The sequence below is a fragment of the Stenella coeruleoalba genome, assembly GCF_951394435.1.
Source record: "Stenella coeruleoalba genome assembly, chromosome: X".
In the NCBI taxonomy this organism is placed as follows: domain Eukaryota; kingdom Metazoa; phylum Chordata; class Mammalia; order Artiodactyla; family Delphinidae; genus Stenella; species Stenella coeruleoalba.
Genome location: NC_137152.1, coordinates 110,208,447 through 110,232,197, shown reverse-complemented (window position 1 = coordinate 110,232,197; position 23,751 = coordinate 110,208,447). Strand labels below are relative to the sequence as shown.

The 23,751-nt window shown below is 41.3% G+C and overlaps 1 protein-coding gene across 1 annotated transcript in view; it reads right to left on the bottom strand.

The window, feature by feature from the left end:
* SLC9A6 (solute carrier family 9 member A6) overlaps positions 1-23,751 on the bottom strand; it is a 50,117-nt gene that overhangs the window by 5,851 nt on the left and 20,515 nt on the right. Inside the window, exons 8-14 of the mRNA XM_079910679.1 lie at positions 21,869-21,974; positions 21,484-21,572; positions 19,109-19,222; positions 13,177-13,288; positions 12,103-12,256; positions 6,170-6,200; positions 3,816-3,895 (exon numbers count right to left, since the gene is read on the bottom strand). Of these exons, the coding sequence (XP_079766805.1) occupies positions 3,816-3,895; positions 6,170-6,200; positions 12,103-12,256; positions 13,177-13,288; positions 19,109-19,222; positions 21,484-21,572; positions 21,869-21,974 (686 nt within the window). The remainder of the gene's footprint in view (positions 1-3,815; positions 3,896-6,169; positions 6,201-12,102; positions 12,257-13,176; positions 13,289-19,108; positions 19,223-21,483; positions 21,573-21,868; positions 21,975-23,751) is intronic.

Genomic DNA, 23,751 nt, shown 5'->3' with positions numbered 1-23,751 from the left:
TATATATTAAGGGCAAAAATGTAGAAAATAAAATAAAATGAAATACATACCATTTACAATAGCACCCAAAATACCAAATATATAGAGATAAATATAATGAAAGATGTGCAAGACCTGTCACTAAAAACTATAAAACATTAATGAGAGAAGTTAAAGAAGATCTAAATGAATGGAGGATATATAGTGTTCATGGATTGGAAGACTCAATATTGTTAAAATGTCAGTTCTCTCCAAATTCATCCACAGATTTAATACAAATTCAATAATTTGCCAGCAGCTTTTTTTCTGTGTGTGTGTGAGCATGAGTGTGCATGTATGTATGGAAAATGACAAGTTGTTTCTAAAATTTAGATGAAAATGCCATGGACCTAAAATAGCTAAGGCAATACTAAAGAATGACAAACCTGTAGAATTTCTCCTATTGGATAGCAAGATTTATTAAAAAGTACAATAATTAAGAGAGTGTGGTATTGATGTAAAAATAGACAAAGAGAAAAGACGGTCCGGAAACAAGAGCCCCCCGACTTATACGGCCAAGTGATTTACAACAAAATTTCCACTGCAATACAGTGGGTTAAGGATGGCATTTCCAATAAACGGTGCTGGGTCAACTGAATACTCGTATGGGAAAAAATAGGTCTTGACCCACACCTCACACTATACACAAAAATCAATTTGTAATGGATCGAAGACTTAAATGTGATAGTTAAGACAATCATATGTTTAGAAGAAAACATAGGAAAATATCTTCATGACCTTGGGATATAAAAGATCTCTTAAGACACAAAAAGCACTAACCATAAAAGAAAAGATTAATGAAATAAACTTCATTAAAATGAAGAATTTCTGTTCCTCAAAAGACAGGATTACAAAAATGAAAAGGTGAGCTATAGATTGGGAGAAGATAGTCACAATACATATAACTAACAAAGAACTCAATTCAGGAATGTAGAAAGAATTACAAGTAAATAAAAAAAAGATAAGACAGTTCAATTAAATAGTGAGCAAAAGAACCGAACAGACACACTTCATAAAAGAGGATATCCAAATGGCCAATAAACATATGAAAGGAAACCTCATCAGAGGAATGCAAATTAAACCACATGAGATATCACCACGCACCCACTGAAATGGCTAAAATTTCAAATGCTGGCCAATGCCAAGTTTTGGAGAAGATGTGGAACAACTTAACTTGCTGGTGGGAGTGTAAATTGGTTACAACCACTCTGGAAAACAGGTTGGCAATATCTATTAAAGCTAAACATACACTTGCTCCAAATTCCATTCCTAGGTATATACCCAAGAGAAATGAGTGCCTATGTTCATCAAAAGATGTACAAACAGGGAATTCCCTGGTGGCGCAGTGGTTAAGAATCCACCTGCCAGTGCAGGGGACACGGGTTCAAGCCCTGGTCGGGGAAGATCCCACACGCTGCGGAGCAACTAAGCCTATGCGCCACAACTACTGAGCCTATGCTCTAGAGCCCGCAAGCCACAACTACTGAGCCCACGTGCTGCAACTACTGAGCCCGTGTGCCTAGAGCCCATGTTCCGCAACAAGAGAAGCCACCGCAGTGAGAAGTCCGCGCACCACAATGAAGAGCAGCCCCCGCTCAGCGCAACTAGAGAAAGCCCTCCCGCAGCAACGAAGACCCAACGCAGCCATAAATAAATAAATTAATTAAAAGATTATTTTTTTAAAAAAAGATGTACAAATGTTTAGCTTTATTTATAATCGTCAAAAGCAGGAAACAACCTAAACGTTTATCAACAATAGTTTCTGAGATATCCTTAACCAAAAAAAAAAAAAAAAAGAAAACCCCCAAAAACCAAAACCCCGTAGTATATTCATACTATTTATGGAACACTACACAGCAATGATAAAGAATGAATTACTGGTACAGGCAACAATATAGATAAGTTACACAATGTTGACTGAAAGAAGCAAAACATGAAGTAATACATAGTATATAATTCCATTTATATGAAGATCAAAAATAGGTAAAACTAATCCATGTTGCAAGGCATCAGAACAGTGGCCGCCCTTTTGGCTGTAAGGCCTTCAGGGAAGTCATTACTGACTGCAGGGAAAACAGGGAGCCTTCTGGGGTGCTTGAAATGTTCTTCGTATCTTTATATGGGTGGCAGGCACACAGGTGTATACATAAGTCAAAATTCATTAAGCCGTACCCTTAAGATTTGTATACATTACTGTATTTAAGTTATATCTCAATTATAACAAATGAACAAACGGACTGCACAAAGGAACTGAAATCTAGAATGATGAATGATTAATTATACTACGGCACTAGGTATTAAAATTACCAAGTCTTAGTCTAGTAGTACTGAGTCAAACAATTCTTGGTGGTCACTTCTATAAGAATATAAAAAAATATTATTCTACTCTTTCTCTGCATTAGGATCATTTAATTATTTTGTATATTATGCAGAAAATATACAAAACATTTATGAAGGAAAAACTAAACAATTTTTGTTAAATCAGAAGGATGAAAAAAATCCCAAGAGATATGGGAGTGGCTTATACCCAAAATGCTGATAATGGAGCCAAAAGTAATGACATAATCATTAAACAATTTTTTTTTTTTTTTTTGCGGTACGCAGGCCTCTCACTGTTGTGGCCTCTCCCATTGCGGAGCACAGGCTCTGGACGCGCAGGCTCAGCGGCCATGGCTCACAGGCCCAGCTGCTCCGCGGCATGTGGGATCTTCCCGGACCAGGGCATGAACCCGTGTCCCCCGCATCGGCAGGTGGACTCTCAACCACTGTGCCACCAGGGAAGCCCTCATTAAACAATTTTAAGGAGCCAGGATCTCTCTCCCTCTAATAGGAGTCTTAATACCATAGATAAGCGAGTATTCATGTTCCCGTATATTAATTTTGAGTCCTCGTAAAAAGTGAATGTAAAAATCTAGCAAACAGAATATAGTAAATAGTAGCTTCTAATGATAATTGTCAAGCGCATTTTTTGTAAACATAAAAGGTTTTGATCAGAAAGTCAAAAGCAAGGGAAAAACATTTTACATGGTTGTCCCAAATTTGCTTCAATGGAACATAAACCAGGTTTTGATTCCCTTACTGATAAGTCTCAGCCAGAAAGAACTCCATGGTCCCTTTTTCTAGTTCAACTTTCAAATAAGAAATTAATTTTAATAAATAGTGAGTGATAAAATGTTTTTTAAAAGGCATGATTTAAACAGGTTATTATATATAGCCCGACCCAAAGTATAGCTATGAAGAAGACTGTTACGATAGGACAAGAAGGAAATTGGTAAACAATGAAGCACTGGCATTCTGAATGGAGAGGAGAATCTCCCAGTCTGTGGAAAGGTCAGAGAAAAAACGACATCGCTGACTACTGCGGTACTAGCATCACTGAATTTCTCATTCTCATGTTTTTTCCTAAAGCAGTCTTTCCTCTTTTACTCTAACAAGCACACGGACAAACACCAACAAATCCCTTTTGCGGCATTCACTCGATTAGCTAAAGGACAATAAATATTAAAGTTTGCTCAATAAATAAACCTATATATCAAAACAAGTCTATCATAAGGGCTCCTGAGTCCCTGCATACAGCAAGCTTCTGCAATAACCAGTCCTTACTGGTTCCATGGGTTTTCAGAGGATTCATCTGTGTGGGTTTCCTCTGGTAACCTTCTCTACTACACTGAAGGGGAAAGGGAAGACCAAAGGCAGGTTTTATATTCCAGTTCAGGAAGAGAGTGGTCAAAACCGTTGTTCCATTAAACTCTAGCGTCCACGTCCACACTGCCATTTTTTTTCTCAGTTAAGGATACTTATGATCAAAGTTATACCATATCCGGAAAAGCCAGGCACTCTCTGCTTTGGTAGTTCTTCTTTCACTTTCAGGAATACCCTGCAAACAGATTATAAATCAATACATACACAAAGATAAAAACACATTTAGTTAAGAGTCATTTCTTTGTAGAATCAGGAACATAGCCTACCGCATACGAGATACTCTCCAACATGGGTAACATGAGAAATTTAATAGCTTGTACACTGCAGCTTGGGAATAAAAAATTGAAGTGTTTTTCTGAACACTTCTATTACTCAGGCTGCTTACTGATTTATGAGTCTACTGGCATTTAAAAAAATCAGTGTGGGATAATCCATCCCCTAAATCTGAAAGGCTTACACCCATGTGAACTGCACCTTAAGTAGAAAACATCCCATCAACATCCCGATCTCTGGGAGTTGTCATGGGTCCCAAAGTTAACTGGCATTTTCAAAGTTGCTACTATGTTCTTAGAACACTAGCAAAATGTAAGTAAGTAGGGAAATTCCATGTTAAGCCTGACTGGGTAGGAGGGAAAAGTAACAGCAAGCAGCTTCAAAAACAGCTCCCCCAAAACATCAACTGGGTCCTTATGTGTAATATGATGCGGTCGGCCAGCAGTGGCGCTGTTAGGCCACCTGGTTCCTCTCGGCTCTGACACGAACTAGTTGGGCAACTCCCTTTCCCTCTCTCCAGCGGAGTTTTTTCATGTATACAATGTTACTCGAAGGCTCTATCCAGCATGAATGTTCTATGTTTCCGGGATTTTCGAAGAGTACGGAGTTTAGATTCTGGCTTTTGGTTCCTGTTCTTCCTGGTCTTCGAAATAAATGAATCTTCCTCTCAACATGTATCAAAACATAGACAATATAAAAATGTTTGAGAACACTGTATGGGCTTACAAGAGCGAAGAATCACCCATATTTCCTTTCACATCAGGAGGCATTGGTTTGTATGTCTCCGCTTTTTGAAGAGCGACGAATCTGTAAATCTCACATGATCCTCTCACCACATGAGCACCTGTACACCCAACTCCCACACGCTCTGTAGTTACTAAAATCTTCCTCTGGGCTTCCCAGTGGACACTCGAAATACTGAGTAAACAATATACTGAGCCAAGGCATCCATACGGTTTTGAGGGCAAGGTAAAAATGAGATTTTTTTTCCTGGATGTCACAGCTGCTACTCACCTACCTGGCTCTCTCCCTGTCACTCCATTTCCATTTGTCCTCTGTGGCGACAGAGGGGACATAGCAAGTGGAGACTTTCGCAGATGGTGATCAAGCACTTGTCCGAGGGCCTGTTTGGTAACTCTTCTTGTTTGGCCGTGGGGGTGGAGGCACTGAGGAGCTATTGCCCCTTGGAAAGCACCCCAGCAGCTCACCGTCATGGGAATTTATCCAGCCTTGTTGTACAAATAGTGCAAGCCCATGAAATTATACTTTAAGGTTCTGACCACAAAAGGGGCAAGTACTTACTATGTCACGTACACACTCAGCACTCAATAGCTAGCAAAATTAGCATTCAGGAAATGAATCTGATAAAAAACATTTTTAAACTACACTCTGAAGACAAATAAACCAGGGCTTGTTTCAGACAAGAAAAAGAACTGTGTTTTTAAAGAGATGCTTTCCATCTTCAAAAACCTCATTTCTGTGATTCCCCATCTCATGTCTAGGGCAGAGGCATATAGTCAGTGGTGCTCAGAAAGCATTAACAAGTGGCGGGAAAATACCAGAAAAGGGTGGTCAGTCTAGGGAAGGCACTGAGTCACACTGCATTCAGTCTACCAGGTTCAGGTTCAGAGGAACAACTGAGAAAGTGACACATGGAAGTAAGCAAGGAAACATGGGCAAGGCTGAGGCACGGGGTAAGAAAGCACATTCTCCTGAACAGGCAGGAAAGACTGGCTGAAGAGTCCAACGCTTCTGGGCAGTTCTCAAGGGCAGCTGCTGGTCATCCAATTTGAAAGTTACACAGGAAGAGCAGCTGGAGTGGGGCTTACATCAGAGACAAGCCTTCATGCGCAAACCAAAGTGGAAAAAGGCTCCCCGTGCCAGAGCAGTCACTTGAAAACCCAGGAGCACTTAAGGGACTGCTCTCGTCTGTGGCCAAAGCCCAGGTTGGCCCAAAGATAGGAGAGCTGTCACCCTTGATAACCACACGCTGCCTAAAATTCAGTTTTGTCTCTATCGAGCAGTGAGAAAAGCCAGGAATGATGTCAGTTAAAAGCTGATGCAAATAGGACAGGATCTAAATAATAGTGACATGAAGTCTACAGTAGATTTGTTTTCTTTCCAAGCGACTACACATTTGACAGAAATGCCAGAGACAACACAAATGCATATTTACCAAATGTTCTTGGTCTGAATCAACACCAACCCTAAAGGAGAAACACAAAAGGAAAATGAGATCTTGCAGTCAAAAGAAAAATTGTCTATTCACATATGGGCACTGTCAGGCAACTACTTTTCTCAACGCAGAAGCTATGGAATGCTTAATATTCTCGTGCTTCTCGATGGCTGGTGACGTAGACTTTTGGCTCCCACCACTCTCCTTAGCACGGCTTGGACCCTAAGGCAAGCAGGGTCTACTAATATTCTCTTCCTGCAATCCAATCCCACTTACCAGTTTCAGAAAAAGAACTTTTTCTTCTGTAAGTCCACTACAAGCAGGAGTCAGGGAAAGCAGCATTGCCCCAGTGGTTGAATAAGAACTACAACGTAGTTCCAAAAACAAGGCTGGCCCAATGCAGTTCCAGGAGGGAGCTGCATGTTTTCGGACCTCTTGGCTCTCACGACAACATCCTCTTATGACTGCAGAGAGGGTCCAATTACAGGGGTTTTCCCATAGGCTAATGGACAGACATTAGCCTTGGTTCTTCAGAATTCTTTCTTATCTGCTTTCCGTATCCCAGGGAACAGCTTCATTATGAAGAAGCTCTCTTTGACTCCTCTACCCCCTCAGCACGAGCACTCACCAACCCCGCTCATTCTTCCCCTAAACTGTTTCTCAGGTCTTCTCTCCTTTCCAACTGCTCAAGCTCGGGCCTCATTCTGACTCGTGGGGTCTGGAGCAACTGGCTGTAAGGTTGCCCAGCTGCCAGGCTCTCCTCTAGAGTTAGCCATCTAAAGCAGAGAACTAACTCACTGGCTTGTTCCCTGGACAAAAGACTCTGAGAGCAGCTTGCAACCCAGAGGGTCAAGTCTAAAGTCCTTTGTGTGGCATGCAAGACTCTACAAGCTAGCCTCCCCCGCTGCTCCAGCCTAGCTTTCCCCTCATCCTCGCCCACATACCCGCTGTTAGCCAGACCGACTGCTCCTCTCCCCAAATCCTGTCCTCCCCTGAGCTTCCACGCCTCCGCTCATGGTGTTCCCTCTATCGGAAATGTACTGCCCCTTATTTTTTTTTTTTGTCCTCCTTTTTCAAGTTCCAAAGGAACCATTCTATGGCCCCTTCAGGCGGGACTTTTCCTTTGTACTTTTACAGCACTTTCTAGATTCCTTTATTATAATACTTAGCACAGTATAGTTATTTACCGGTCAGTCTCCCCCAAAAGACTGTGAGCTCCTTGAGGATAAAGGCCATGTCCCAATTCATCTCCGTATCCCCAGAGTCTAGCACAGTACCTGACACACAATAGGTGCTCAAATGTTTATCGATTAAGGTCACTACTACAGACAACACAGTAAAAATAGCAGTGTGAGAAGCTGTAGCAGGAGCAGCCCAGTAACACCGAAGGGAGGAAAATGATGCACGACCTTATCTGGAAGGCAAGTGAATCAGGGCCAAAGACTTGAAAACAGATGGCCACGACCAGCTTCAGAATTGAAAGAAACGCTCATTTCTTCCTTGTTAAGATGGCCAGAAGCTGTTTAATATCTTCTTAGCCAGATTAAACTCTAATCACATTTGTGTATCTCAAGTGACATCTAGTGGTCTTGAAGACAGCACATTTGGGTTTTTTTGTTTTTCTGGTTTTTTAAATAAATTTTATTTATTTATTTATTTATTGGCTGCATTGGGTCTTCGTTGCTGTGTGCGGGCTTTCTCTAGCTGGGGTGAGCGGGGGCTACTCCGTTGCGGTGCGTGGGCTTCTCATTGTCGTGGCTTCTCCTGCTGTGGAGCACGGGCTCTAGGCGTGTAGGCTTCAGTAGTTGTGGCACGTGGGCTCAGTAGTTGTGGCTTGCGGGCTCTAGAGCTCAGGCTCAGTAGTTGTGGTGCACAGGCTTAGTTGCTCCGCGGCATGTGGGATCTTCCCGGGCCAGGGCTCGAACCTGTGTCCCTTGCATTGGCAGGCAGATTCTTTTTTTTTTTTTTTTTTGCAGTATGCGGGCCTCTCACTGCTGTGGCCTCTCCCATTGCGGAGCACAGGCTCCAGACGCCATGGCTCATGGGCCTAGCTGCTCCGCGGCATGTGGGATCTTCCCAGACCGGGGCACGAACCCGTGTCCCCTGCATCGGCAGGCGGACTCTCAACCACTGCGCCACCAGGGAAGCTCGGCAGGCAGATTCTTAATCACTGCACCACCAGGAAAGCCCCCTGAAGACAGCACATTTGTAATTCTCAGATGGAACAGTACTGGAGGCCAATTCAAGGTAATAAAATTTCTCAGAGCAGTTATTATCTGCCAGGCACTGTGCTAAGCACAGGGCATAGACATGAATTAGACACGGCTCTGCCCTCAAGGAGCTCACAGACTAGTGGGGGAGACAGATACAACTAGAGCATAATCCCTAAGGGCTTTGCAATCCAGGAGGGCTGGGTTCCAATCTGACCTCATCTCCTTTCTAGCTGTTTGAATTCAGTCAAGTTATGCGGCCCTATGAACCGCAGTTCGATCACCTGGAAAATGGGGATGACAGACCCCACACAGAGTCGCTGCAAGGATCAAACAAGAAAATGTGTCTAAAGATTTTAAAACAGTGTCCCATACATCACTAACATTCTCTAAATGGTAGCTCTTATAACAATATCATTATTACAAGGCTGACCAAAACACGTGCTGTAACAGAGGTACTCCATGCAGACGGAAGAGTGGTGCTGAGAGAAAAGAAGAGGGCAAAAGGAGGAGGCGTTTGAGCTGTGCCATCTCCTGGGAGTGAGAGAATTTCAGGCAGAGGCAACAGTGTGAGCAAAGGTTTGGAGATGGAGAAATGCAAAGTATGTGGTAAATGACAAGGAGCCAAAGGTGACTGTCACAGACTATGCGAAAGGACCTACGAAGAGCTGGCTGGCTCTCACTCACTGAGGAGCCGTTGTCCACGCAACAGGACAGATCATGTCACTTTCTTGCTTTCAAATCCTACAAGATTGCCAATTTCGATTTAAAAAAAAACTCCTTACCGTGTCCTACAGGACCCGATAGCAGGGGTCCACAAACTACAGCCCACAGGCCAATTCGGTGCACCTCCCGCTTTTGTGAATAAAGTCTTGTGGGAACACAGCCACGGCAACTGATTCACATATTGTCTATGGGACTTTCACGCTGGAGTTGAGTAGCTGAGACAGAGGCCATACAGCCTTCAAAGCCTAAAATATTACTCTCTGGCCCTTTACAGGACACGTTTGCCAACCCCTGCCCCTAAAGGATCTTGCCCACCTCGTTTCCTACCTACCCTTCAGTCACTGTAGTCCAGCTAGGTGGGCTTTGTTCCTTTCCATTCAATAGGCTACATTTGTGCCTACCTCAGGGCCTTTGCACATGCTCTCCCCTCTGCCTGGACTGCTCTTCCTCCTGCTCACCATTTAACTGGCATCATCTTGTCATTCAGGTAGACTGAGCTCAAATCTAACCTCAGAGAGACCTTTCTTGATCTCCACCTATAAAATACATCTATCCCCAGCTACTATCATAGTACCTTGTTTGCCATCATAGCATTTAACATCATCTAAAATTGTCATCTTCATTTATTTACTTGCTAGCTTACTATCTGTCTTCTTCCACCACAGTATAGACATTATGAGACCAGGGACCTCTTCTATCTTATTACTACCACTGCACCTCTCCAGACCAGGGTCTCTTAACCTTCGCATTACCAACATCTTGGTCCAGATCATTCTTTGTTGTGAGGGCTGCTCTGGGCACTGGAGGACGTTCAGCAGCATCCTTGGCCTCCCCTCTTAGATTGTGACAATCAAAAATGTCTCCAGGCACTGCCAAATGTCCCTGGCGGGGGGGATCACCCCCAGTTGAGAACCACTAAGTTAGAGAACCATGGCACATAGTTGGTTCTCAATCAGTATTTATCGAATGAATGAATAAAAGGCTTTACAGACATTAATTAGCTCACTGAATCCTTACAACAACCCTGGGAGGGAGGTACTGTTACACACGTCACAAACAGGGAACCTGAGGCTGAGAAAGGTTAAAGAACTCGCTCAAGATCACAGAATTACTAAACGAAGGGGCAAGAACTCAAAGTCAGGTCTGATCCTGCATGAATTTTAAACCTGGAGGACTTTTTAGTATCCTCACAGTTGTACTAGACAAATTTGGGGGGAGGTAAGAAAAACTTAAATTCCAGTCTCTGTTTGAAAAGAGGCCAAAAAAACCCCCCCAAACAGCAACAACAGTAACAAGAGTTAACCTAAGACTGTAAAGTAATGGATACAACTGAATGCCAAACTATGCTACAGGACAGGCAAGATGGAGCCAAAAAGCTTGCAAAGCTGGTGAGGTAGATTCGACTTTATGTGAATAGGTAGGTTTTTGTGGGGGTTTTTTGGCGGGGGGTAAGCGTGGGTATTTGGTTTGGTTTACGTGGAAGGCAGTTAGGGAAGAGAACTGATTCTACTTAAACACTGAGACTCCACTTAAGACTGTTATTTTTCCTAAATTATCTCACATTTAATTTTGTTGTTCTTAGTAGAATAAGGAAGAGCCTTCATTTACAAGCTCTTGAGGTAAAAAAGGAGTTTAATCCTTCAAAAATGGACCACCCTCATTTCTTGATGCAGCATTCTAGGAGAAATTAAGTGAGACTGGAGGCTCCTCTGTCCACCACTTAATGATATGTATGACCTTGAATAACTTAGAAACTTTCTAAGCCTCTATTTCCTCACTTGTAAATGGAGCGATTGTCATTAGACAAATACGTAAAATGTACCTAGCACAATGCCTAGCACATAGTAGGTGCTCAACAAATGCCAGGTCCTCCCTGAAGTAATAATCAGGGTTACAAGAACATTATTTTGGTGTATTTTCAATTATCTACAATAACAGCACAGGAATTGTAAGAAAGGGATTTGAACAGTAAAGGGAGAGAAAGGCAGTAACAACGTTCAAAGTCTGAGCGCCGGCTGCAATTTAGAGTGTTAAGAGAAAGGCATAATAGAATGAAAAAAAATGGAGAACAGATTCTATAAGATGTGAAATACTGTTTTTGCTAATGAACCTTACACATGCTGGAAGCTCAGTAGCTCTTAAGGTCTATGAAGTTACAGCCAAACACAGAAGTAAAATCTACGAAGGCTTTAGCAACATACACTGCTATACCCATGGAAACAAAGGCAGAACTCTTGAGATACAAGGGAGTTTTCCAATTGAGTACATTAACTAGTGTGCATTCAAGACTAAGACGTCACAACCTTGGCCTTGGATTGTCAGGTCAGGAACCATGCTGATCATGAAGATGAGAAAGAATGACAATATCCAGTTGTGATTGGGGTTGGGATAAACCGGACTGCCTCATATACTGCAAATATAAGAAGATTTTTGATCCGGTCTGGTAATACGGATCATAAACCTTAAATAGAGGCATATCCCTTGACCAAGCAATTCCACTTTTTAGGAATGCATCCTAAGGAAATTGATAAGTGCACAATGGTGTATGCATTTACAAACGTTCACACTCAGTAAGAGCAAAATCCTCAATTGTTAGCCATAACAGCAAAATCCTAGAAACAATACAAAAGTCCAATGGTAGGGATTTGGTTAATAAATTATAATATATGCAGCCACTAAAATAATGATATTTACTAACATAAATGTCTATGCTATATTACATTTAAAAATCAGTTTACAAGAGTACCTGAAGTGTTGCCCCCTTTTGTTAAAAAAATATGTAAAGCACAGCAAGAGGTCTAGCAAGACATCCCTCAAAAGTGTTAACAACAGTTTTTATTCTTCTTTTGCATGTTTTCCATTTTTTTCTGTACTACATGTTATATACTTTTGAAAAGAAACGAAATATTAGAGACCTGTCAAAGCTCAAAATTGTCTCATGATTAAAACAACCCATATTATATTTTAATATTAAAATGAGGGCCCCTCACTACTTACCTTATATGCAAGCATGACAGCATGGCGGTGGTACCACCACCAAACACCCACACAGTAAAAAACACAATCAGAAGTGTGGTGCTGAACATCATTTGGCGGGCGTAAGTGGCAGTATCTCGAATGGCCAAGGCAAATGCCATTGCACCACGAAGGCCTACAAGGGAATGGAAGGACAATGCGAGCTTCATAAATTCAGAGAAATAGGGCACATTCTGAGACCTTAGAAGAGCATGAACAAATACGTAATATATTTTAACATACAAAAGTATATACAAACAAATACAAAAAGAATTAGCAGATGATACAGGCATTGATCGTTTAACAATTTTTTGAAATCTGTTTTAAAATTTACTTACACTAAAGTTCACTCTTTTGGGTGTACAGTTCCATGAATTTTGACAAATGTATAGAGGTGTGTGACCACTACTACAAGTGAGACACAGAGTGGTTTCATCGCCCCTCTCCCAAATTCATTTGTGCTACCCTCATTTTAGTCTAACCTCTCGTCACCCTACCAAACCCTAGCAACCACTGATCTGCTCTGCATCGCTGGGCTTTTGTCTTTTTGAGAATGTTGCGTAAATGGAACATATGGTATGTAACTATTTGAGCCTGGCTTCTTTCACTCAGCATAATGCCTCTGACGTCCATGCATGTTGTTGTGTGTATCACTAGTTTGTTCTTTTTAGTGCTGAGGAGCATTCCATGGCATGGATGTACCAGTTTGCTTATTCCCTCACTCACTGGAAGACAGACAGTTGGGCTGTTTCCAGGTTTTGGCAATTACAAATTGCCGTAAACATTCACATACAGGTTTTTGTGTGAAAATGCATCATCTTTACCTCCTCCACTACACGTGACATAGTTCCGAACTGGGAATTTGGAACCAGAACATGAAAAAATCCCCATAGAAGGGAATGGCACACTTTTAAAAAGAATTTTCTACTGGAGGTTGCAACTTTAATATTTAAGGGAGTCTCACATTATCAGCATATCATTTCCGTCCGAAATCAAGTTGGTGTATGCACTGTGAGTTGTTTCTTGGAGTAAGCAAGAGAGGGAATTATAACTTACCAGCAAACATCATCATGTGTTGAAAATTTGATCCAATCTTACTTCTTCTACCCAAATTAAGTAGGAGGGACAAGGGATAAATATTGGCAGCTCTTCCCAAGAAAATAGCAATCTAAAATTATTAATAGGTTAAGGATAATTCTTTTCATTATTAACATTCTTTACACTATACCTTCAAGATGGTGAAACACTATCTTAGGGAGCTCAGTTTCTAACACACAGTCTTTACTTATTTTTTTAATTTAAAAACTTTTTTAACATCTTTACAAGAGTATAATTGCTTTACAATGGTATGTTAGTTTCTGCTGTATAACAAAGTGAATCAGTTATATGTATACATATATCCCCATATCCCCTCCCTCTTGTACCTCCCTCCCACCCTCCCTATCTCACCTCTCTAGGTGGTCACAAAGCACCGAGCTTTTATCCCCCTGTGCTATGCAGCTGCTTCCCACTAGCTATGTATTTGACGTTAGGTAGTGTATATATGTCAATGCCACTCTCTCACTTCATCTCAGCTTACCCTTCCCCCTCCCTGTAACAGTCTTTAGATTCCACTGTCTGACTCAGCACCGTCCAATGGAACTTTCTGCCACGATAGTACTATAGCTGCACTGTCCAACATGATGAGTGCCTGAAGTGTGGCTAGTGTGACTGAAATTTTCATTTAATTTCATTAACTTAAATTTAAATAATTACATGTGGTTAGTTGCTACCAAAATTGGACAGTGCAGGTCTAAGATATAGGATATTCATTAGATGAATAGGAACATGTTTAAAAACAGAGCTTCTTTGGCATAACCTTAAGATTACTAATATAACAGTCTAGTTCATCTTAACTGACAGTGTTGGTAGGGGGAAGAGTAATACTGGCTAAACTTGCCCTTGCTTCCTCAGAACAAAGGGCAGCTCAAACACCTCATACCACTGAAATTCCTGCTAACCTTGATGTACTTCTCTGAGTTTACACTTTCACCCTGCTTCAAAGGGAAGGCTTAATTGGAATTAAGAACGGTTTTAACTAGAAACCAATTTTAGTGTCTTTTTCTCCAGTTTGCTCTCTATAGAGACTCTTGCTTTAAAATACAATTTTGGTTTCAGGGGTTACAATACAGTCTCCACCTCATTTTCTGAAAGGAATATAAAGGAAAATCTAAGATTAAAAACAAAAGAAGGTGGGGGAAAAAAAAGAAGGTGGGGGAAAACAGTGCTGACCTAAGTAACTTTGGAAATGCGTGGAGTTTGTAGGACTAAAGGCAAAAGGAACTGCAGATAAGCATTACATGCTCATTGATAAAGTTGCTTCCCATGGGAGCACTGGGTAACAATCCTGATATTACTATGCATGCTGGAATGGAACAGTTAAGTAATGGATGGTAGAAGGTGGGAGCCAGGTTTCCCACTATTGGAATGGGGATTCACAGATCAGCAGGGGAGGAGGCTAGAATGACCCATATGGTAACGGATTAGAGTTGGAGACATTGGTATCTGGCTTAATAGAAATACAGATGGCTACCTATGTAAATATTTATAGATACACATATATTCAGGAGCTAATATATACATATATATTCCTCCTCTGTCAGCTGGAAGGGCTTAGAAACCAGGACACCCAGTAGCACTGAGCATACCTAGAGCCCAGATCTTGGTTTCTAACACCATTCCCCAATAAAAGGAACCAGGGCTCCTTGGAGAAATGGCTGATTCTAGGGCTGGGGCAGAAAATATATAAGATGAGCCTGAAGCACCTTATAGTTCCAGAAAGTGAGGAAGCACTCACAGAAAGTTAAACAAAAACAAAACAAAACTAAACAAACACAAGGGACACCAGAGCCCATTGAAAGAGCTTCTAGTGGCCAAAGCTGGAACAGGTCAAGCAACACAATTTTAAAAGAAGTACTGTATTATAACCTGAAGTATAAAATAAATATCAATGAGTTCGTACTGATATAAATAAGTGATAGCTTCAAACAATAAATGGGGGAGAATAGAAAAATCTCCCGTGGAAAGAATTTCAAATAATTTTCTAGATACTCTGTCTTCGAGGCGGTGGAACTGAACTCCCCAGTCCCTAAGTGTGGCTCCCTGTAGTGACTCCCTTCTAAGCAGTACAACATAGAAAGGGGGGAAATTGAGGAACTTTACAATGGAGCAACCTGACAAACACTATCTAGGCTAAGTGATTAAGACCCAACACAGCCAAAAATAAATAAATTAATTAATTAATTTAAAAAAAACGAACAAGAAGTAGTGAGGCATAAACTTAGGGGGAGTTTTCCTGGCACATTCCAGGCTAACTTACAACCTAGGAACACAACTTCCGGGAAGGCTCTGCTGCCCTAGTAACCAGACTTGGGGAATGGAGAAACGCTGCAGCCTTTTGGCCGTTTCCTGCAACAGCAGATTTAAACACAGTGCTAATGGTCACTTAATATTCACAATAATTGCAGACCCATGAATGGCACCTCCCCTCAAAAAAATTGGGGGTCAAAAATCGACCAAAAATTTCCAAAGAAGGCAACCTTTCAAGAAGACAATTTCAAGAGGCATATTTTACTCACATGTTTTCTTTTCCTTTTTTTTTTTTAACAATAAAGGGCATGGAAAATGCTCAATATCATGAATTAAGAAAGACAGGCAAATCCCACATTATTAACATGCTGATAAGTATGTGCCCTTACCATGATGTGATGAGAATGGCACATTACTTCTGTGGTCTTCCTCCCAAAGAACACACAAGCCTGGTCTAAACACGGGAAAAACATCAGGCAAATTCCAGTCGTGGGACACCCTGAAAAATACCTGACCAGTACCCCGTCAAAATTGTCAAAGGTCATCAAAAACAAGGAATGTCTGAGAAACTGTCACAGTCAACTGGAACCTCCAGAGGCATGATGACTCGACAAAATGTGGCAGCCTGGATGGGACTTTGGATGAGAACAAGGACATTAGGGAAAAACTCTGGGGATCTGAATAAAGTATGAACTTCAGTTAATAATAATGTCTCAAGGGCTTCCCTGGTGGCGCAGTGGTTGAGAGTCCGCCTGCCGATGCAGGGGATACTGGTTCGTGCCCCGGTCCGGGAAGATCCCACATGCCGTGGAGCGGCTGGGCCCGTGAGCCATGGCCGCTAAGCCTGCGCGTCCGGAGCCTGTGCTCCGCAACAGGAGAGGCCACAGCAGTGAGAGGCCCACGTACCGCAAAAATAAATAAATAAATAATAATAATAATGTATCAATATTGGTTTATTAATTGTGACAAGCATGCCATGCTAATGTAAGATGTTAACAATAGGGGAAACTGGGTGTGGGGTATATGAGAACTTTCTGTATTCACAATTTTTCTGTAAATCTAAAACTAGTTTAGAATCCAAAGGTTATTAAAAGTAGTGATTCCCTGGAAAAAAAAACAATAAACAAGAAAATAAAACAGTAACAACAAAACATGTGGGTCAACGTGGCAGTGACCGCTAGTTATATCCCCAATATCTATTTTTCCTTCCCTCAATAGTAGTAGATACTCTTCCCCATCACCTCCAATTTTCATCTGAGTATATAGACACCCAGCCTCCTCTGCTGGGAGGTGTAGCCCATGGGTGTTAGGTGGAAGTGATGTGTGCATGTTCTGGTGGGGGTGAGCCACCTGGGACCCTAAGAACAAGGGCAACTCCCTAAGGTTGCTCGTAAGGCTGCTTGGGTCCCTGCTGACTTTGTGGAGCAGAGCTTGCCACATCAGTCCAGACTTTCCCATGAGAAAGAAACACATTTCTATCCTCTTTAAACCTTGGTTAACTTGGGTCACTGCCACATGAAACCAAACCTATATCCTAACAGACACAGCCAGCAAGAGAGCAACTCTCTCCTGGTAAGAGTCAATTTCCATGGTAGGATTCTGTATTGAGGAACTTCAATTCCTAACAGACTCAGAAACCTATAGAGAATATTTAGCCTTGTTTCTGGATAAGTATAGTGGATCAAACCACTTGACTGCTCAAAAAATTTCTCATAGACTAGCAGGATATGAAGTTACTGATCTCATGGGAGTCTTCCAGCTAAGGTTCTTCTCTTATGAATAAGGCTTTATCATTTTTTGCCTGAAGTTAATTCTCAGAAGACTAAGACTGCAGAATGGCATTTCAGTAATACTTTACTTTCTAACACAGATCCTACTTAGAGCTTTAATTAAAGAAATATTTCTGCCAATCTCTTTTGGCAGAATCTTCATTCTGAGGTGTTTTTTTAAAAACTGTACTTCTTTTGAAAATCACTAATTCAAACATCCCTCTCTCTGACCACAATGTTTCATGTTCACCTATCCCGGATAATTCTTCCACCTCACTGGGACCTCCAGTCCAAAGATCCTGCTACTTTTCCATCAGTCAGTCCTCTCCCTTCTTCATTTCCTTTTTTAGCCACATCTTAATAAAACTCATTCCAATACCTTGCATTCACTTACCCCTCTGTTTTCATTGCACCGACTTGACAAAACACCAAACTCAGACGGACTCAGCTATCTATTTTCTCCACGCTTACAGCTAAATTCTCCTGGACAAAGTCATACAACGGGGCAGATTGATTCTACTGTTAATACTTATTCCTCAAACTCAAATGGGTCCCTAACACTGCTCAGCGATTCTACTGCATTCCTTTGGTCAACTCACTTTCCCACTCTTGCAACCACTATTTCCAAACCTTCTCCTCAAAACTCCTATCACCTATGGGAGCCAGCCTCCTAGAGGGTTCCCTAGTATTCACACCCTTGTGTAGCCTCTGCTAACACTGTACCAGGTTTTGTCTGTGTGACCAACAGAAAATGGCAGAAGGGGTGATGGTACATCACCTCCAAGATTAGGTCACAAAAGGCACTTTGGCCTCCATCTTGGTGCTCTCTCAGCTCACCCACTCTGGGGAAAGCTATGTTGTGCGCTGCCCCATGGAGAGGTCCACGCAGAGAAGAACTGAAGCCTCCAGCTAACAGCCATGTCAGTGAGGTTGGGGTGGCTCCTCCATCCCCAGTCAAGTCTCGAGAGAGTGAAGCCCCAGCCCAGAGCATGACTACAACCTCAGGAGGGATCCTGGAGCCAGAACCAGCCAGTGAAGCTGCTCCTAGATTTCTGACTCTCAGAAACCATGTGAAATAATGCATGTTTGTTGTTTTAAGCTGCTAAGTTTTAGGGTAATTTGTTATATAATAGATAACTGATAGGCCACCTGCTCCTATCTCACTTTCAGCAGATGATCTCACCTCCTACTTTACAGATAAAAATAGAAGTAATCAGACAGGAACGCCATCTTGCAAATGTACCCTCATCTCTACATACCCTACCCTTTCCTGGAACAATGGCGGAGCTGTGCTCCCTCCCACTGAAGGCCTGTCCCTCCCCACGTGCTTTGGGTTCCATCTCCTCCTGCCTTCTCATGAGGCTGGCACTATTGATTGCTGTCTTTCATGTAATCAGCTTCTCCTTTTCAGCTGGGTTTTAAAAACTCAACGAGAGAGAGAGAGAGAGAGAGAGAGAGAGAGAGAGATGGGGGGAGGGAGGGAGGGAAGGAAGGAGGGAGGGGTGGGTGATCCTCCTTCCATCTTTCATCATCTTTCAACTACTGCCCTGTGGCAGACTGCAAACTGCTCCCCACCATCCAATCTCTCTTTCTTCCCTTCAGTAATCAAGGACAAACAGTTTTATCTTTTGGGGTTGGCAGAATGGCAGGAGACTTTTTTTCTGTCATTTCAATCTGTTAGTATTATTTGTGTGATAAACAAAAAATGGAAATAGAATAGAATAGATAAAAAAGTTGAAATCCTGATTTGCTTTACTCAGAGGAAAATTTTATATATTTAACTGTATTCTTATCAATCACCCCTCCAGAAAACCCATGCAAATCTCAATTTAAAAAGAAGTTTCCAAAATGGAACACATAATAAAGGATACAAATGCTCCTACCACAAATGTTGGGTTAAAGACATGATTCTGGAATGTGAACAGTGTCAGTCCCATGTAGGAGAAGATGAAATTCTCTGCCAAGAAATTGAGAAGCTCAAACAACTGAAACGAAATTTTAAAAGGTTAGTCCAGTAAATAAAGTTACATAATTTGAAAACATGAGTATTACTAAGATATTGAAACAGATACTTCAAATATGTAACGTTCATGTATATCCCCCCAAACTCATGATTCAGAGGGGAGCAAATGTAGAGATGACATTTTTCTGGGCCCACAGAAAAAGCCAGAAATGTTACCCCTTCACTTCCCCAGTCAGCTTCCCTTCTTCAATCCCCATATTCAGTCATTCTTGTCCTCATCCTGCAAACCCTGCCAATTTTTCTTTTGCAATGTTCTTTGCTGTCCCTGCCACTGCCTTAGTCTAACTTTCATCAGTTCCCACCCATAATGCTGTGAAAGAGCCCTAACTGGTAACCCTGCAATCCCTAAAAATATGGCAGTTCCAAGACACGTCCCTCTTTACGGGCTGTAAGATCCAGTTCAAATCCTTTCATCCTGGCACAGAATGCTTCGTGACGACTCTCACAACAGCACCTTGCCATGTGATTTCACTTTTTACATGGGTCTCAGCCCTCACTGAGGGAGTAGGGCTTACACATTATAGCCTGGTGCTCTGTACCCTCCCCTGCTGCCTGCCCACCTCCACCTGTTCACATCACTGTGATGAAAAGGCCACAACTAGAAGCATGAAAATTACAAAAGAAGAAATCTCATTGGTAAAGGCAAATATACAATAAAGGTAATAAATCAACCATATATAAAGCTAGTAGGGGGCTTCCCTGGTGGCGCAGTGGTTGAGAGTCCGCCTGCCGATGCATGGGACGCGGGTTCGTGCCCCGGTCTGGGAAGATCCCACATGCCGCGGAGCGCCTGGGCCCGTGAGCCATGGCTGCTGAGCCTGCGCGTCCGGAGCCTGTGCTCCGCAACGGGAGAGGCCACAACAGTGAAAGGCCCGCATACCGCAAAAAAAAAATAAAATAAAATAAACATGGTGGGGGTAAAATGCATTTGAACTTAAGAGCTCAGCAAATATATGCACCCCACTGTTCACTGCAGCATTATTTACAATAGCCAAGGTACAGAAGCAACCTAACTGCCTATCAATAGATGAATGAATAAAGAAGATGTGGGGTGTGTGTGTGTGTGTGTGTGTGTGTGTGTGTGTGTGTGTGTATACCCAATGGAATATCACTCAACCATGAAAAGGAATGAATTCTTCCCATTTGCAATGACACGGATGGACCTAGAGGGTATTATGCTAAGTATAATAAGTCAGAGAAAGACAAATACTATATGATTTCACTTATATGTGGAATCTAAAAACCAAAAAAAAGAAGAAATATAACAAAACAGAAAAAGAGTTACAGATACAGAGAACAAACAGGTGGTGGCCAGAGGAGTTGGGGGTGGGGGAAGGAAAGAAATAGGTGATGGAGACTAAGAGGTACAAATTTCAAATTGCAAAATAAATGAGTCGTGGGGATGAAATGTACAGTGTGAGGAATACAGTCAATAACTATAATATCTTTGTACAGTAACAGATGGTAATTAGACTTATGGTCATCATTTTGAAATGTATAGGAAAACCAAATTGCTATGTTGTATAACAGGAACTAACATAGTGTTGTAGGTCAATTATACTTCAAAACAAACAAACAAACTCATAGAAAAGAAATCAGATTTGTGGTTACCAAAGGCAAGTTGTGGGGAGAGGGGGAATTGGATGAAGGTGGTCAAAAGGTACAAGCTTGCAGTTATAAGATAAATAAGTACTAGGGATGTAATGTACAACACGATAAATAGAATCAACACTGCTGTATATTACATATGAAAATAGTTAGGACAGTAAATCCTAAGAGTTCTCATCACAAGAAAAAAAATTTTTTTCTATTTCTTTAATTTTGTATCTATATGAGATGATGTGGTCGTCATTTCATGACGTATGTAAGTCAAATCCTTATGCTGTACACCTTAAACTTAGACAGTGCTGTATGCCAATTATATCTCAATAAAACTGGAAGGATAAAAAGTCATAAGACAAGGGAAACAAGGAAAGGAAGTTAACTGACTGACCACTGGAGCCACAATAATAACAGCCCCTGGCTATTCTGCTGACCTATCTATACCCTAAAAGCTGTCACCCTTCAATCTGACAATCCCATCTATCTCTGGAGTCAACAGAAGAGGAGTTGAAATGAGCAGACATCACTTTGAACAGAACAAAGATTATTTTTCAGTAAAGAAAAAATCTGTTTTGCTGCAAGGAGGAAAAGTTTATTCACAAACTATAAAGTTTCTCTTACCTGTTTAGTTCTATGCTGAGACTCCGTGGACAAATTATTGTATGTATAATGGGCCTGTGTGATGCCACAAAACAATACTGCAACCACACCTATAAATACAACAAGTTCCAAGTTCACATAAAAGGAGAGTTCCCAACTTCTATACGGAGGCTCTTATTTTACAGAAGTAAATTAGATGCTTAGTGTTAAAATTTTCGGTTGTGACTTACTTTGTTGAGAGGAACCGCTTCCATTGAAAATCTTTTACATTCTAAAGTGACAGCATAAATCCCAACCCTAACAAGTGTGTTCAAACACTAGAGGGGTTGGTCCACACACAGAAAAAAAATCACTGGCTAAGTCCCTCCTTGTAAGGGTTTACAATTAAAAGGAAAAAGTAACCTACCTGTGAAACCCCATGCTTCAGCCAAGAGGAAGGTACTCCAGGACATCAAGAAGAACAGGCCTGTCTCCAACAACTGGAACTCTCGTAATTTGGTGAACTTTGTCACGTAAGACTGTCAAGGTTGATAACACGATCTCATAATACAGAAGTGTGACTAGAAAAAATAGTAGTCGAAGCAAGGCAAGCATAAAAGCAAAAGAAGGGTTCTCCAGTCTCTAACACAAAAGTCACAGAATAAGGAGGTACCAAAGCAAAGAAACTCTGAATACAAGCATTGTACTAAGGAGTCAGCAGCCTTCCCTTCCATGAGAAAGTCCTATAGCTTAGTCCATCCAATTGTTTTACGGGTATCCCATGCCTTGCTAGAAACCACACAGTAAAGAATAGACATGACAGTAAAGGACAGGAGTGACAGATCAGATACACAACATGCCAACTCTATTAATTTGTGACCCAAAGCGAGACAGCTTCCATAATGATAGCAATTTATATCTATTAAGAAATATGTCATTTCCATGAGATTTCATGTTCATTTAATCCTCTAATACCTCTGTGATGTGGAGTATTCCATGATGAAGAAACTGAGGCACGTCCCTCACTCATACTAGTCTAACAAGTATATGTTACTTGCCAGTGGAAGGGCCCGTGTCAAGCTGTGGCGAATCTCAGGCTGGAGTCTACATTCTCTTCAAGAACTGTGTACTACAACACAAAGATTAAGTTCCTCAAGGAACTTATGCTAGGGAAGAAATCCTGGTCCTTCTTCAGAACTCTTTTCACTGTCCTTTTATGCCTCAGTTCGTCTGTAAAAAGCCCGAAGACAAGTTTCTTCCACCACAAAACTGAAGTATAGAAAATGAATATATTCTCAGAAAAAGTACTTGTTTTATATGAAAGTACCTTAGAAGTTTTAGAGCTGGAAGCTCTTTAGAGATCAAGCCCCACTCATCTTCCCTGCTGTCCCAGCCCTCTACCTTCCTACACTGAGGTCCCATGAGGTGAAGTGTCAATGCTTCTATATCAGAAGCTCCAAAAGGCAGAGGCCACGTCTGTCTTGTTTATCTTTGATACACAGGGCATAGCATGTGGCATGTAGCAGGCAATCAAGAAATTTTTTTGAAGAATGAAACACTGATATAAAAAGGAAAACTGAAGTTCCAGAATTTTAGGGATATTTGCACTTAAAGAATCCAATAACAGAAAATTTAGATCCATTTATTAAACTATCATTTTCTATTATATTTTAACTTATTATATTTTAACTTAAAACTACAATGAGTAAAAAAAAAAAGAGGGTTGTTTTTGAATGAATACAAGATTGACTTACTCAATATTTCTAACAGCAAATTAGTGGCAGTGCATAGGACTCGAGAGCGGAAGGTTAAAATCGGTGACAGCTGAGATGAACTCCCAGCTATCCTAACCTGGGAACCTTATTTTGTTCAACTGGCATCGAGGTCATACATTCCTATTTGTCCTATTAAACGAAGAGCAAAATACTGCGAGGATGAACAGCCGTACAGAACAAGCAGAGGCTCTTTGGAATATATCTACCTTTATATCAATTTAGTCTACAACCTTAAAGTTCACCCCATATAAAGCAGAAACTAACACACCATTGCAAAGCAATTATACTCCAATAAAGATGTTAAAAAATAAATAAATAAATAAAGTGGATGGATCTTAAAAAAAAAAAGTTCACCCCCAAAGGGTCACTATGTCCAATTAGAATTCTGTAGTGAGTGTTTGAGGGCATGAAGTCCTACACAAAACAATGAAATTCTTTTATTTATTGGTAAAGATGATTGCCTAATGTTTTCAAACCAAGTACTTGTTTATAAGGTTCATAATTATAACACTATGTCAATTATGGAACTAGTGGA